General features: G+C 40.6%; 2 protein-coding genes across 3 annotated transcripts in view; both read left to right on the top strand.

Annotated features, from left to right (window-relative positions):
- Window positions 1–7,703, top strand: part of LOC134532739 (PH-interacting protein) — a 30,122-nt gene extending 22,419 nt beyond the window's left edge. For both annotated transcript variants that reach the window (XM_063369545.1, XM_063369546.1), the window contains 8 exons: window positions 607–780; window positions 1,335–1,582; window positions 1,677–1,828; window positions 2,299–2,556; window positions 3,567–3,747; window positions 4,281–4,446; window positions 6,316–6,429; window positions 6,590–7,703. In XM_063369545.1, the coding sequence (XP_063225615.1) occupies window positions 607–780; window positions 1,335–1,582; window positions 1,677–1,828; window positions 2,299–2,556; window positions 3,567–3,747; window positions 4,281–4,446; window positions 6,316–6,429; window positions 6,590–7,404 (2,108 nt within the window). In that variant the 3' untranslated portion in view covers window positions 7,405–7,703. The remainder of the gene's footprint in view (window positions 1–606; window positions 781–1,334; window positions 1,583–1,676; window positions 1,829–2,298; window positions 2,557–3,566; window positions 3,748–4,280; window positions 4,447–6,315; window positions 6,430–6,589) is intronic.
- A 2,609-nt stretch (window positions 7,704–10,312) lies between these two features.
- LOC134532741 (uncharacterized) lies at window positions 10,313–17,317 on the top strand. Its single transcript, XM_063369549.1, has 3 exons — window positions 10,313–10,383; window positions 12,782–12,846; window positions 14,951–17,317. Exons 1-3 carry the CDS (start codon window positions 10,342–10,344, stop codon window positions 16,791–16,793), a joined length of 1,950 nt encoding a protein of 649 aa, XP_063225619.1. The 5' UTR covers window positions 10,313–10,341; the 3' UTR covers window positions 16,794–17,317.

Here is a 17,317-nt window from a genome sequence, read left to right on the forward strand (position 1 = left end):
GCCCTACCCTGAAAGGAACTTGTTGTTGACCTTCTGTTTCTGGACATGTCATGACTAATTGAAAGTTAAGTGCTGTCGACCGTCCATTTACTGACGTGTCCGACCTCCATGCAGATACAGAAATGTGCGGCAGACGTGGCAAGTATGCTGCAAGATCGTCGCAGGTAGTTCCGCCTTCCGTCTGTTACATGTCCTCTAACGGTTGGCACGATAATGGTCAAGGGGGCCAGATTCAGTTATTTGTGTTGGGCACAATAAACTGCTTTGCACCAGAGATTGCTCGACTAGTCATTTACTGAATAAAACCTTGTGCATGCCCTGAGGGGGAACCCCTGCTACATTAATATCCCTGGAAGAGACTTAGTCGTGCCTCCAATAATTCGGCTACCTTGTGGCAAGGTGGCCATTAACCCTCATTTCCATTAAATGTGACAGTTAGTAAATTAGGAGTTCAACTATAAATTTATTCTACAGGATGTACACCCATGAAGCAGTCTAAGGGATTTTTAATTCAAACTTTTTGGCAGCCTCTAGTTTTTTTGTATGCCAAATGAATAACAGTTAGTTTTATGTGAATACATAATATGAACTTGTTTGTGTTGAAAGGTGATCGCTTTCGGTGCATGATTGATGATGGTTGGTGGATGGGATCCATTGAGTCACACAGCGCCTTGGAGCCTGAATTCCCAGGTTCACTATTCATGTGTTACGGTGTTCGTTGGGACAACGGAGAGTTTGAACGCATGAGCCCTTGGGATCTTGAACCTGTCAATCAAAATCGTAAGTTAACATTTTTCCTAATAGCATTCATTACTTAAACATTTTTTTTATTACTTTTTTGAAAAAAATTTTCTTATGTAAATAAAATCTGATTCAGCTTTCAGAAATAATGAACTATTTTTAAAATCTTTTTGAAGAGTGATAAAAAATTTCTGGTTGTCATGAAGTTTCAAAAAATTAGTTAAAAACTGCAAGAAAAATAAATTAAAATATTAAATTTATTAAAAGAAAGAAATCTTGAAAAAGTAACATAGATATTTCTCATGAACATACTATAATATTTATTCATTACACAGCAGTGGCTCCATATAAATCTGGTGTTTTTATTTCATTTCTTGTCAATATAGATTTTCTCCACCATTTCATTTAGTAGTAAAATTTAGTTTTTAGGTTTCAGGTTTGACATTGTTTTAAATAATGTGTTTGTTACAAGTGGAACATATAAATATTATGTATTGATTTAAGAATGTTGAAAGTAACAACTGGTAAAGTTCAGTTAGCTTAGCAATTCTGTAATGTGCCCACTCGTGACACAACGATGTGCGTTGCTCCAGGCCTCCCGAGGGAGGTTGGTGGGGCGGTGCCCGTTCTACCAGAAGAGATCCAGGCAACCCTGTACCAGCCGCAGGCCGAGGAGTGGCCCCAAGGAAACAGGGACGCCACGTGTCGTCGAATCCTTCACGGGCTGGAGCAAGTGATGGGTCTCTCCGTGGCCGAGTCGTTCATCGCCCCCGTCGATATCAACCGCTATCCTAGCTACGCCTTTGTCGTGGAGTACCCCATTGATCTGTCCACCATTAAGGTTTGAGATGCAAATAGTTCTTGTTATCTTTGCCAGTACACTACCGATTCGTAGTTCTCAGTCCAAGCTAATACTTGCTGATTTTAAATGGCAGGGAAGATTTGAAAACCACTTCTACCGGCGAGTGACTTCAGCACAGTTTGATGTCCGATACATCGCCACGAATGCAGAAAAGTTCAACGAGCCTGGGAGCGAAATAGTCAAACAGGCACGCATCGTCACTGAACTCTGCCTGAAGATAATGAAGTAAGTTTGAGTTGTTTACAATACTGTGGCTTTTACTTTCATGTGTATTGAAATATCCAAGTAAGACATGTGACTTGTTTTATACCTCTTGATAGCGAGTGACATGGATGGTATCTATCGGCTTACGATAATTTGCAATCTTTTTCATGCTTATATTTGTATGGGCAGAATATATAAAGTAAAATAGCTGCAATTGTCATCTGTGAGTTTTAAGTATAATTATACATTATTAAAAAATTTTATTCCCGTCCCCTTTTAATTAACAATGATGAAAACAATAGAGTAATCGGTATTTTTGAACACGCCCCAGGTATGACTTTCTTCTTGTACATTGCTCTGGCCATAAGTATTTGCACAAGTGTGTGAATGCATGGTCGTGTTCTGGCGACAGTGCAGTGGGTCTGAGGGATCCACGAGCAAGCGGGACGGAGCAGCCCGGCGTGAGGGACGGCGTGCCGCTGTGCTTGCAGGGAGGTGCGGGAGCTCAACGTGCCGCTGGTGTGCCACGCGCTGCAGGAGGCGTACCGCTGGTCGGACCTGGAGTCGGAGCCGGACCCGGACCCGGACATCAGCGCGCCCGGCCCCAGCGGGGTGAGGCGCTCCCAGCGCACCCGCCAGAGCTCCCGCAGGACCTCGCTCCGGGTGCCGGCCGTGCCCACCGACTGGAGGAGGGAGTGTCGCGACCTGCTGGAGATGCTGTGGCTCTGCGAGGACTCCACGCCTTTCAGGTGAGTGCCCTCGAGTCGAGCTCAAGTAGTTGCAGGTTTTCTTTCAACTTTAATGAAATTTTTTTTTTTTTTAGAATTTATTATGCTACAATACTATCTCTCAAATAAATACTGCATGCAGAAACTTACCTACACAGATATTTTTCATTCTTCATACATTATTTTTTGCTAGTTTGATAAAAGGACAAGGAACTGAAAAGAAAGAATAAGTTGCTCTTGAGGGGTAGAAAATAAAATATAAATTTAAGGGAGAGTTGGGGGGGGGGGGGGAGTGGGTGGCTGCCACCTCTCCAGCAGAGGGATAAAGACCACATGTCTCCACAGTGCCGTATTGTTTACGTTCCAATAAGCTGAGACACAGTACACAAAGACTTCACTCTTTTTTGCTCAGAACTCTACTGAAGATGAATACCTATATGGGTGGCCCAAATTCAAGGACGGGTTATCCGGTTCTTTCAAAGGATTTCAATTATCCAGGCATCAGTAGGTCACAATAATGTGAATAATTGAGAGTTTACTGTATAAAGAAAAGTGCAATCAAGTCTCATCCAGTCTAGTGCAATGAACTCGACTTTCGAGACAACATGAGCAGAAGCTTCTCGCTCGACTCGACTTGAATTTTCAGTTCTCGGTTCATCACTATGTATTTATTATCCTTCAGGTGAGTTATCTTTCCATGAGCTTAATGTGCCAGTATCACACATTGCATTCAACAAGCTTTCTCTCTGTGCTGTCTCCACACTAAATGCTAATTTAACATGTAATCCATACTTCAACTAGATGTTTGCTATCGCAAAATTCTTTCATCAATTCATTTTTGTAGAACCAACTTACTTTGTATTTTGCATAAATGGCTTTTTATCAGGATCCTGCTAATTACAAATTTCATGGTATGTAATAATTTGTTGGTGTGATATCTTGCATAAATAAGAAGAAAAAAAAATTAGGTTTGGTTGGAAACTGTGCAACAGTATTGATTCTTATCTTGAACCCGTGTGTGTTGGTTCCAGAGAGCCCGTGGATGTTCTGGAGCAGCCAGACTACTATCACGTGATTGACACGCCCATGGACCTGCGTACCGTCAAGGAGGATCTGCTGGGAGGGAACTACGAGTCGCCACTTGAGTTCTGCAAGGATGTGAGACTCATATTTCAGAACTCCAAAAACTACAACACCAACAAGCGTTCGAGGGTTAGTATTTGATTGGTTTGTGTATGTGCTTAATTCGATTAAAAAAATGTTTTAGTGTTTGTTCGAATAAATTTTAGTTTTGGGTCAATTTCAATACTGAAATTGGCCAATGGAATTGAATGATTCAGTATCTTAACATTTTCTAATGTAAGCTGGCCAATGCTACTGACCAGTTAATGAAAGTGGCACCCTTAGGTATTACGTATTGCCCATTATTAAGTTATTTCAATAGTCAGCTCTGAAGTTTCGAAGTAATTTATTTACTGGTTAGTATAGCCACTATTTTTGAGACAGTTCCACAAACATTACTAAAATTTTCATTTCAGGATGAAATAATATTATTTTATGTACATTTAATAAATGGATTATAAAGTTATTCGTCCGGATACTAGTGACAATAAACAGCATCTATTTGGTGGTTACAAAATCTACCTGATGACCCTTTTCCATGTTTGTCTCGAGGCTGTAGTTTCACAGCACAAGGCCATTGAAGAGTGCACGTTCATGAAAGGTGATGGCATGTCGTCTTTCAGATCTACTCCATGACCGTGCGTCTTTCTGCGATGTTTGAGGAGCACATGAAGACAGTAATGTCCAACTGGAAGCACACTAAACGTTGTGAGGTGTTCAGCAAACTGAAGACAAGGAAGAGAATACCTAGGGCCTCCAAACAAAATCCAACCAGGATGAATGGTGCAGGTAAGATCCGACTGGTCGCACATTTAACTATAAATTGTCTACTCAAATAATGTGGAAATCATCTCTGAAAATATTTTTGGTTTCTAGTAGATTTATTTTTTATTATGTTTAATTTTGGTGTACTATGTACATAAATATTACCCTGTAACATAAGGAAGCTAGAGAATTTTATATGAAGTTACTGAAAAAAATGTCCTGAAATTAGTGTACCAGGTATTTCTGGATTCTCTGGACTAACTTCTTTATTCTCATGTTCAAAGTCACCAGGAAAAGATGCAAAACGCAGGGAATTATAATATTATAGCATTGGGGAAATTGTGCATTATTAACTTTGCATTGTATTTAGCTACGAGCCTTAAAATTTTTTGTAAAATACAGATAAAATACAAAAATATTTTATTTGTGCTCTGGACTACGATATTGACAGTGAAATATTAATACGCAACTACCGTTTACCTACGTGGCAATTTTGAGAATGTTCAAGCAGAAATTTTTTGGCTGCCATGCTGCATTCATTGGTTCTTGTAATTGAGTTTGCTTTGTTAGTTAAGAAGAAATCCTGGAAATTAAGGGTATTTTAATTGTTATAAGAATTAAATTTAATGTATTGTATACAGTTCACTGATATCAACTTGTATTTAGTGAACCTAAAGATAGGACCTGAAAATAATGTGATGGCTTTTACCAAAACTGCTAAACCTAAAAGTGGGGGTCGTATTGTAATCGCAAACTTGTGTCTTGCAGCTGATGTGAATTTACAGCGGTGAGAAAAGCTTAGTTGAAAAACCATGCACTCTGCCTTGTAACTGCATCATTTAAGCCACCATAGACTACTGTTAAATCAGTCTACTGACAGATAATGATGCCAGAAAAGTTGTTAGTAAATATGTGATAAAATTTACTAATTTAAATCATTTTTAATTTTTGTGTGTTTAAATTGTTTGTTTTTTTTTACCCCATAAAGTATTTTTTTAATAAAAGTTTGGGCTTGTATTATTATAATGACATAATTTTTGGTAAACACTGTATGTATGGAATACACAGTGACACTAAATACTAAGTACATTTTGAGATAGTTTTTCTTTTATAAAGTGCGATGATATTTACTCCAATATTTTTGTTTAATCTTAATAATGACATAGAAAATGCGCAACATTTTTTGTAATGTTTTATTGTTAAGAAATAAAAATGTGTTTTCTGTCAAGAGTTTTCAATTTGTTACTGTGGCTGTTTAAGAAAAACCTTCTGTAAGTGTTATTAAGTAAAAATATTTTATTAATGTAAATTAATGTCAATTTGTTGTATAATGGTTTGGATACGTGAATTATTTCCAGTTTTGAGTATTATAGTTAAGAAACTACTTATGAGATAACCTCTTCTGTCTGTGCTTAGTGTGACTTTGGTATCTGAATTTACTTTCGGGATTGGAGAAATTTGTGTGGGGTAAGCTATTTAGTTTGATTGCTGAATGGGTGCCCAGACTAACTATAAGTTTTGTAGTTAAAATTCTGCAAATATCTAAATTTAGAGTCATGTTGTCTTTTTTAGTTAAAAAAAAAATTTCAGTTTAATTTTCACAAACGTAAAAAAACTGTATGAATTAATTATGATTACCAGTTAACACATTTGGTTGATTTTTCATCAGTAGTGTCTAACAGCAATGGTTATAAATTTACTTTAATGTCATTTTTTGCAGGTTTTTATTTTTGAGTTATAAAAATGTTCTTTATGTTTATTATTAATATTTGCAATAGTTTATGTTAAATTTCCCATTATTATTATTATTATTATCCAGTAGGCCAACACACATGCTTTCAATGGGAATTGTGAAGCCATTGTAAGCTAATACAATTTAACTTTGATCTACAGGTCCTTCACGGCGCAGGCAAAGCACAAGTGACGAAAGCAATTCACCGAGTGAGCCTGAGGTAGTTGTGAAAAAGCCACCACCTCAACGAAAGCCACCCACGCCAAAAAAATCTGGTGTGTACTTAATTTCATTGTTTATTTGTTATTTTTTTGCTTTCAAATAGTTAATAAATTAAATATTCATTGGCAGTTATATATATTCACCAGAGTGCACCGAGCTGACATTCTCGTCACTGCGGAAGCCACGTTGACAAGCCGTGTGGTGATGTTGCAGCCTCAACGGTGGTCACCAACGGCCACATCCGGCCCGGGCCGGTGTCCAGGCCCGCCATAAGACTGAGAATCGCCAAAGTGCCCACGCCCGCCCCTGCGGCCGCCCCCAGCAGCAGCAGCAGTGACAGCAGCAGCAGCAGCAGCAGCAGCAGCAGCAGTGACGCAGACAGTCACTCCGACTCCACCAGCGAGCAGCAGCAGCCCTCCCCGCCACGCCCCACCAGGGGCAAGAAGCGCGTTCGTGCGTCCGACTCGGAGGACAGTTACCGGCCGGGCGTCAGCGTGGCGGCCAGGTCTCGGCCCAAGCGACGACCTCCGGCCCGCAAGGAGGTTCCCGACCACCAGCCGAGGAAGCAGCGTAGTGCGGCGCAGGCGGTGCGCTACCGGGAGGAGAGCAACGAGGAGGAGACGGCGACCGAGCCCTCGACTGTGCGCCGCACTCGCGGCCAGCGTCCCAACTACACCATCGACAGTGACGTCAATGGTGAGGACGCCAGTGACGACGAGAGCGAAGAAGACAAGGAGGAAGAAGATCAAGATCAAGAAGAAGAAGACGACGAGGATGAAGAAGAGGAGGAAGTGAGCGTGCGGCAGACGCGAGGCAAGCCGCAGAGGAGACGGACACGCACGGTGCGGTATTGCGAGGCGAGCGACGACAGTGAGGGAACCTCGGTGCGACGCACTCGTGGCAAAAGGACTCACTACGCGGAAGACAGCGACGACACGGATGTGGCGGTGCCTGCCATCAGCGTGAGCAGTCGCGGGCGAGTCAGGAAGCTGACCCCCAGAGCTCAGGCAGCACTGCTCAAATACTGATGGCCGACAGTAACTATTGCGTGACTTACGATTTATCACTGCCGACATTTCCTTTTGTCTTTCTTTATAATTACCGAGTGAGTTTTTTTTTTTTTTTTAATGTGATCATGTTTGAAGACAAGCACTTATTTATTTGCTCTTCTTAAACTTCAAGATGAGGCTCTTTAGGCTGTATATGATAGAACTTGTTCCCAAAATTTATGAACTGAATGTGGAAATTAATCCAGGTTGTTCTTGTTTGTAATTAGTGCATTGAGAGTACTATGTATAAAAGATTAAACTATTTTCCCATGCAAAAATATTGTTCATTTATTTGCAAGTAACCTTTCTGAAATTAATCATTTGGTTAATAGGCCTGTGCACAATGTAAGTTTTTTAGTTTGAATTGAATACAAATACCAATATAAAATTATTCGTGAATACGAATATCGAATTTGAATCATAAGAAAGAATTATAATTCACTAATGTTTTTTTTTTTTTTTTTTTTTTCCACATCATTTAATAACTTTTGGAATATTGGACAAATAATGCTAAACTGAAAGGTTGGTTAAGTAGTCAAGTCAGCTACAATAAGTATATGGTAAATGTTTGTTGTAATATTTAAAATTTAAATTATAATTTTTTTTTGATTATGCATCTAACTTATCGTAACAAACAAACCAAAAAACCTTTCATTTCAGTTTCTATTCATTTTATTTTCCACAACAGGCTACATTACATATTGATCCAGAAAATTGTTGTGAATCACAATGTTTGCGTTAACACGTTATTTAATTGCACTGGATTTCATGGCATTTTTCAGTTTTTATTCAAACAGAAATTAACGGGTCACTATTCTGTTCAGTTCAATTTTCAGTTTAAAATGACAACTGTTTTGAATCTCTTTTAGAAAAAGCACAAACAGTTCCTGACACTCGCTGACCAACACCTGGGTTTTAAGTTCCAGCATCCAGGAATTTGTCAGTGTCTCCAATCCAACACGGCCTGATCCATGGACTCACGTTGCCTCTAGGACACAACCCTGGTAATCTCCCGGACGTCTGTGTCCAACGCTGGCAGATGCGAGATCACCTTGTGGTTGGGTGCGCCCATGTCTACGTGGTCTCATATTCGCCCAGCTAGTCTTCGATGAATGGTACTGCATCACGGCAGCTCTCGCGTCTTCCCTGGGACGCACCTTCGACTCTTTGGACTCTTGTGGTCGTACTCGGGGAGCGAGTAGCACTCACTTGCTGGGCAACTTGCCTTGCGAGAAGCCGATTCTGTTGGGGCATGTGTTAGCTATGATCACCAAGACACAATTACAATGTCTGACCGTCCTTCCCAGCCCCAAATCAGACAGCTCGTCTCTCATAGCCGGGGCGGTGAACCAGCAACCCTCTGGCTGGGTGTCACAGCTTCCAGACATGTCACCTAACAGTCCCGGTGACACAAATGACTGTCTCTTCGGATAGGTTACATCATTCTGCGGTGACGGTCTTCTGTGATTACATGGTACTGCCTATTGGCGACTCCTTCCTGGCAATCTGGATCTCAATCTGACTTGAATCTGAACTGCCTCACATCTGCCTTGGGCTTCTTCCTTATGTACCCATGAGACGAGTAACCATACATTTCTGAAACAACCTCCTCTCTTGGGAAGCTTACCCCTACTGGTGCCTTCACGTGCCCGTACTCTTGAGTCTTGTCCAATCGCCGCAAAATTCAGTGGCCTTCACATCTATTCACTGGCTCGCGGTGCAAAACTCACCCTGCAAGTCCGCTCGAGTTCAGGGTTTAAATTTATGCTTGTAACACGTCCTAAAGTGTTAATCACGATTAGTGCCTTTAAAACTGCAGCCACATGTCCTGGAACAAAGTGTTTATCAACTGGCCGCTTATTGTCCACCATTATCATCACATCGCCAACAGATGAAAGTTCAGTTCACTTCTCATGCTTCCCATGTTCGGTCATCTTCACAAAAAAACTTCAACTAGTTTCTCTTCCACACATCTTTAGGCTACAAGATGTGCCAAAGCAGTCTCTAAGCAAGCTTTATTTCCCCATGTTTATCTTGTATGCAACCTCACAGGTGTCACCGTATTAAAAGTAATAGTACTGAATTTACTGTTTTCTCTACATGCACAGTTTATGGTTTATCACTGATGCAGACTGGTAGCATTTCCAAACCTAACCATTTTAATATACTACCTACTTTGTTGAAATAGAAAAATACTAATGCTGTTAACTCTTTTGCAAAGAAACAATATCTATTGTATATCTAATATCTGTTGTATATATATTGTATATCTAAAGAAGCAATATTTATTGATTTTCTTGTGCACTGAATATAAATTACAGAAATTACCATAACTTAATTTTTTGTTTAAAATAAATAAATTTAAATATGGTTGAACTTTTTTTTTTTTTTCCTTTTTAATATATAAATCACTCCTCGCCATATTCAAATGCTGGCTGTCTCAAAAATAAATATATTAACACAGTGGAAAATCCGTTTGTATGATGTATGATAACTATGATGACACACTTGATACTCCAGAAAATATGGTAATAGGCTACGTAAACATCCTGGCTAGGGTTTTACCAATTGGTTACACTGCTAAACACAGAGGCAAGTATTTTGCACATAGCATGTGTATATCTGTTTACGCTTGTGTACTCAGGTACCTTGCCAATGTAACGTGTACCAAACCTATCTGATGCAAATGTGTACTCTGTGTAGAAAGGGTGGAAAGCAGGCACCATCCACCCTGCGACTTTAGCAGAAGCCGGTGACATTCAGAACGTCTTGTTCGAGGAATGGGAAAGGATGGTGACGTAGCTGGACCCGCGTGCTAAGTGTGGTAACTCTCTACTTGTTAGCGCGAGTGGTTTAAAGAAGGCAGGTGCGCGCGAGCGGCAGCACTCTGCAGCGAGACTCCGCAACGAGTGCAACATGATAGTGAAAACAGTGGTTCTGTTGGCTTGCCACTGCCTGGTGAGTGAAGTACTGATCTCTGTAATGCCGTACACGTTCTGACAAGACTGCTTTATTTCATGCTGCACATAGTAGGGCACATAAGTTGAGTTGAACACAAAAATATTAATGACGACAAATTATAATTCAGATATTTGAATTCATTGTCTCCGTGCTAAGAATTATGTTACTTCTAGTGCTCCAGCACATTTTTAAAAGTTTTAAATTGGCTATAAAGTGATGTTAAAAATTCCATATTTAGATAAATGAGTTATTATTAATGTGTTCTCATTTTTTAGCAGTGAAAACTAATAGCTAACTTTAAAATTTCTGTTCTTGGTAATGATCCATTACTAATACTAATGTTTTTTTTTTTTTTTTAATGTTTCATATTAAATGAAAAATTCAAGTTCCCAGTTTAAATTTCTTTTGAAAAAGTTGGTTTAGTTCAATTATTAACAACTAATTTAAAAAAATAAAATAGTTAAAAATCAAAGTAAAGTATGTACCTATTTTATTATTGCATTAGTAAAATAATAATTGAATATTATTCAGCTTTAAATACTGGTAAAATAATTATATGTATTGAGTTTGGGATTAGAAGCATTTTGTTTGCTGTATTATGAATATAATTTAAAAAAAAAAAATTAATTGAATAATGTACAACTTAATGGCTAAAGTATAAATATACTAACAAATTTACACAAACTTTAAATAAAAAGGTAGAACAGCTGTCTGGGGACATAACTTACCCAGCATAATATACTATCTTTTTTTTTGTATAGGAGCCAATACAGTCACAAGAAATTATTCAAATGGTTATTAAATGCGGTAAATGTCCGGCGGGAGCATATAGTAGCATGGGTGACACACAAACATGTTTTTTGAATACCCTTTCAGCCAATGAACAGATATCATCTGCACTCTTTGAAACACATAAAGGTAAACATTAGTAAATCTTTTAAGATTGTATATATGCCAACAAGAAGTGCAAGAAAGCCCTTTAACCTAACCCTTTATTAGTACTTTTTTTTTACTAGGAGAGAGGAATGATCATTCCATCAAAAATAACTAAATAAATATGCAATTTTCAAAATTATTTTACAAAATGAATTAAAATGCATGCAGCACATGAGAAGTCGATATGTAATTCTGAAATGTGAAATAAGTTTTTGTTTTATGTGACATTGCTTAACACCAACCAAATATAAAATAAGCAAACTAAAAATAACTATAACATCACTAATAACATAACTAATATGTAGCATCCTAGTGCCAGTAGACAGACACAGCCAATCCCATTTTCTCACAATTTAGATGAGAAGACCAGAAGCTTAAGTAAGGTAGGTATGTGTTCATCATTGAATTTTGCTGAAAGTACTAATAAAACATTTCCACTTTTTTTTTTTTGGTGGGGGGGGGGGGGGCAGGGAGGGGACATATACACCCCAATTTGCAGTATAACAAAATGCATTTTATCTGGCTTTACTGTATTTGTATGAAGATATGAAACACAGGGTAATACAGTATACACAAAGTGCAAATTGTAGATAGGAAAACAAAATTTTTGTAGCCACTATTAATTTCAGCAGATATTGTCAGTGACCGTACATAGCAGTCACACCTGTGTTACAAACCTCACACCTAATACCATTTATTTCTAATAAAGAAAATATGCCCCACAGCAGTGTGAGCAACCTGATGCAGGGGCATAACCAGGGGGGGGGGGGGGGGGTTCAAACCCCCCCTCCTTTAGCACCAAATATTTAATTAATTTCTTATTCATCTCTCAAACAAATTTCATATTAAATTAATAAAATTTTTTACCATTACAATAATTAAATTTAAGTACCGAAAACTGCTAAAATAGCACTATTTTACACCTTAAAATTCAAATTAAATTTTCCCGGGGAAGGACCCCCGTACACCCCCCCCCCCCCCCGCTTTAATACGGGGGGCCATGCTTCTTAACACCCCCCATACACAAATCCTGGCTACGCCACTGACCTGATGGCACTGCAAACACTGATTTATTGGTAGTGACTGACTACAGGGGTTGAATTACATGTCCAAAATCTTGACAGTTGCTACCTGCAATATTTTTGGGAAAGGCAAACTAAAAATTTGTTGTAAAGTCTCTCAAGTCCAATCAAGATGTCTCAGCATTTGAAGAGTTGCTGGCCGGTGACCCAAAGGTCACAGTTTCGAATCCCGGTTGGCTCTGGGATGTTCTTCCCGGGCCCAGTACTGGGTACTGTGTTGTGTGAAACATGCACCAGAAGGCAGTGATGAGCCACTGCTGAATCATCTTGCCTAGTACTCCCCAAATACACCATAGCCTTCTTTCCATCGGGGGTCCAAACCAGTCTGGTGGCCAATCAAGCCATAAAAAAAATTTTAATTTTTTTTTCTCCTCCAGGTGTCAAGTGCAGCCGGAGCTCGCGATGACGTGATTCAGAAGTCGCTGGGACCTTCTTTCTCAGGGTGAGTTTTACTGTACTGGAAACATTCACTGCTGCTTAGACCACTGGGTGTCTGGAACCTTCCTTTCTTCTCTCTTTCTTGGTGAGTACATCATTGCGATAACCAAGTTATAAATGCCGGTAAACTCCACAATCCTCCGGTCTCTCGGCTGGCGTCAGTCAAGCATTAGCCGGTGCCTCGTGCCTCGACCACCTTGCAAATTACATAACTTTGTGTGTCAGCTGTTTCACACTTCACTGCGTAGCCGTTCTCAAGATGTATTTTCTATATCCTTCCGCCACATGCCTGTACTGGCATTTCCATTAGCCCGCAGACCTGTGGGCAGGGCTGTCGAAAGGGTGAGACGGGGGTAAGGGTCCGATATCCGGGGGTGGCAGAGGACTCAGTTTTAAGATTGATAGTATAATTCACAGTAAACCTTTTAAGTTATGTGATACATGCACATCACCTAGATTTTTTTTTTAAGTGCAACTTTTTTGGGCGCAATGGGAGTAAAATTTCAAGGCTGAATTTTAACGCAATGTTTTCATGAAACATTGTTGTTTCATTGAGTTTCCGATGCAAAAAAGACGGAAAATAGGTTGGGGACGGTGCGAAGAACCTGTCGGGCCCCGATTTCTTGAACGGGTTCCACGCAACACAACAGGGTTTGAGCTTATTTTGAAGTGAGTAATAATTTTGTTGATTCATATTCATTTAGAAAATTGTCTTCTTTCTTTCTTTCTCTCTCTGCAATTTTACCCCTTAGACTTACAAGTCAAGGTTTGAATTACCAAAGAAGTTTGACTTCTATCACATGTACAGAGTTCTTCTCGCTCTTTTTTTTTTTTTAATGTGGATATTGAAAAAGTTGTACATTAAATTATTTTCCCCCAGGCCCTTGTTTCGCTCGACAGGCCTGCGCTGTGGACACACGTCGAGAACTGTGAAACCTTATTGCTTTACGAATATAAAAATTTTGTTACCACATGGTTCGTACCCTCTTGTGCAAACAAAAATTAAGTTCTATTTAAGGACCCCGTTACTTCGTCACCTCCACTACTATCTCAAAAACACCTCAAGAAAGCAACAATGTTAAGTAGTTAGTATGCAAAAAATAATTCTATTGATTAGTTAAATTCTTACAGGTAAACCTCTTTAGTCCAGAATTATCTCTAATACACGTATCTCACCCAAGCATAGTGTCTATCTAAAATTTATAGCCGTATCATTTAATTTGGCCACTAATTACATTTACTTATAAGCTCAAAGCATAAAAGTAAAACACACCTTTATAGTTTAAAGGTTAGATGCTAGATGTTAAACATGCTTTTAAAAAATTTCTTATACATAAAATCTTATACTGTGGCTTTAATGTCTTCAATGTCTTCAATTGCATTCACACAGTGTTGTTTGACGCCAAGTAGGAAACAAAAGAACATTGAAATACCCCTGTTTATCCATTACTTGCACAAAATCAGTCTTTTTTAAGGAGTTTTTTATATAGGATAATCAGTGAAATTTAAGAAATTTTAAGGGCCCTTATTCAATTAAAGACAAATTAAGGACTTTTTTAGGCTAATGCAAAAGCTGTACAAACCTTGCAACAAGTTAAATCAGTTTCTTCAGATCAGAAACAAACAAATTTTTTATGCTGTGGAATTACTTTCCTTGATATGCCACCAACCCAACTAAGTATATACCAGAGTATAAAAACATATTTTTCTCTCCTAGTTTAAGAAGGCAATGGTTTTCTTTTATATTAAATTAAAGACGAACTTGAATAATCAGATGCAAATGAGGGATGGTTACAGTTTTGTTTATTCTGTCCTGATATTAAAGGGAGGGTTACTTAGAATTTATACAAAAAATATTTATGATGCATAATGCTATAGGTTTTAAAAAAGCCAGCATTTACACAGCTATCAAATTTAAAAGCTACGAATTAATATATTCTTTACGTGTAAATGAATAAAATGAAATCCCATGTAAGAAAGCAATTTAGGAATAAGATATTGTAATTCATAAACTTATACCAACTATCGTAACTAAGATGTAGGAAAATTGTTTGCATTAGCTCAATTGCGTTAAAATTACAATATATGTAATTTTTTTAATATTGCAGATCAGCTCGAGTACGGAATGACATCATCATGTACAGGCCGAGTGGCGAGGAAGCGATGGATGGTGGATACGACTTGCTCGCACGTAAAACTGAGGTCCAGTGTGTGAAGTCCGGCCTGCAGTGTGCACGCGATGGCACGACGCTCGTGGAGTGCTCTGGCTCGTTGGAGGCAGTCAGCGCGTGGGACTGTCGCAGGATCTTCCCCAAGCACTTGTTCCTGGGCGAGGATGCCGTGGAAGTCCTCTGTGACCCTTTCCGTGGGAGCTGCGCTGCTCTGATTCAGGTCGCAGAGCCGGACGACAGTCGCCCAGGACCGATGCCAGCAGACCAGAACGGTTTTCATCAAGAGACGAGCACACCAAACAAAATTCTTAGTTTAACAAATGAAAAAGATGATTTTCCTTCCAAAGGACAGAACTTAAATAACAAGCTTACTGCGATTCCAGCTAATATTAGTACCAATGAAACTCAAAATAGCACTACTGAGAATCCAACTGCTTTGTTGAATTCTGCCAACAAGAATGAATTTCCAGTAGACAGTAATTTACAAAATGAAGGCGCAGATTCTCGAGGGAAGGAAAATATTTCAAGCACATCAGCCAACATCACTGGCGCAGGGAACAATAGTGAAAGCGCAAACCCGGTAGCTTCCCTGCCTTACGTAAAATGCACGACCCTAGGTATGCACTGCGCAGATGCAACCACTATTGTTGACTGCGATGACAAGTCTTCAGAACCTCTCTTCGAACTGTCCTGTTCATCCATGCTGCAGTCCTCGGACATGGAAAGCGAATCCGGCCTGTGCGATAACGTCACCGCCTCCTGTCTGCTCAACCTCGAAGGCGTCCCGCTTCGGATGCGCGTATTTCAGTCCGACGAAAGTACGGGATCCGTGTGTCAGGACGGAACTCTGACGTGCGCGGACAACGTGACTCTGGTGGCATGTTCCGGAGACAGCAGCATCCCCAACTACGCCATAAACTGTGCAGGCGAAGAGAGCAACGACATTTTCTCCTCATACTGCGATGCGGAGCAGAAAGGCTGTGTGATAAAGCGAAAAGACTCCAGCTACGAGCCGGTGAGTCAAAGCTCCGCAACACCCGTCACGCAGAGTGCGGAAACCAAGAAGCCTCCCTCGATCGTGGCCATACCGAGCATGTTCCTGATCCCGCCCCTCATCCCACTGTCGGAGAGCGTAGGCACCACCCCCGAGGCGAGCGCGCCTCTGTGTCGAGAGGCAGGCTGGAAGTGCGCCAACTCGAGCTCCCTGGTGCTGTGCTCGACCGGGACGGAGCCGGTAGTGCAGCTGGACTGCGGCGCCGTCGACCACCCCTACTGCGACGTGATGGCCGGCCGCTGCGTGCTGGGAGGGGGCAGCGTCCCCCAGAGCCCGTGCACCCGCCCAGGTCTGCAGTGCATCGCCGGGCACGTGCTCGGCTGGTGCTCGGCCAGCCTGCAGGTGAGACACGCCTCGCCCTGCGAGACCGTGTGCGACCCCGACACGCACGGCTGCCAGGAGACGCCCTCCCCCGAGACCTCCCGGCAGTCCTCGTCCAGCGACGCTCCATCCACCACCACCGCCGCGCCGGCTCAGCCCCCGTCCAGCGTCGTCCCGCCCGTGCTGCCGCTCCGCCGCGCCCTGCCCGGGCCGTGCTCCAAGCCCGGCATGCAGTGCGTCGGGACCGACATGCTGGGGTCGTGCGACGAGGACCTGGCTCTGAGCTACGTGGTGCCCTGCGCCAAGCTGCTTCCCTACGCTGACGCCAACTCCGTCGAGGTGTTCTGCGACAGGCAGATCGACGCCTGCGCCATGTCCCAGGTGCTGGCTAGTTACTCAGACTAGATGCAGTGCAAAACTATGCCAAGTGGCAGTTACTGATGTGCGAAGTAAGCTCACAAGACTTTACATGAAGGATATTATATTTTCAACACAAGCTGCAGGGAAAAAATCAATAAAACCTGAACACTTGTGAATTCTTGCTGAGTGTTTTCTTTCAGTAGAAAAACATTAAAATATTAAACTTCTCATCTGAATATACTGTACAAAGTTAACAATTGCATTGAATTGTACTTAGCTTTTGACAGGAAATACTGTCAGAAGTCAAAGCTAAAATGTCCAGGGTAGTTGGTATGTACTCAGAAACCATCAAGACTGGTTTTGGTACTAAAAAAATTTTCAAAGCAGATATACTAAGTTTTTGTTTCAAAGAAACAAAATTTATTTCACTGACAGAAATTTGTTTATAGCTCAAATTATTTGTGGAATTAAAATTATATTATATAATTATGTAAAATGTTACAAAATTACACTATATATGTTCCTTGAGGTATGCATTATATAATAAAGTACCTGACTATATAAGTAAA

The sequence above is a fragment of the Bacillus rossius genome, chromosome 6 (genome assembly GCF_032445375.1).
Source record: "Bacillus rossius redtenbacheri isolate Brsri chromosome 6, Brsri_v3, whole genome shotgun sequence".
In the NCBI taxonomy this organism is placed as follows: Eukaryota; Metazoa; Arthropoda; class Insecta; order Phasmatodea; family Bacillidae; genus Bacillus; species Bacillus rossius.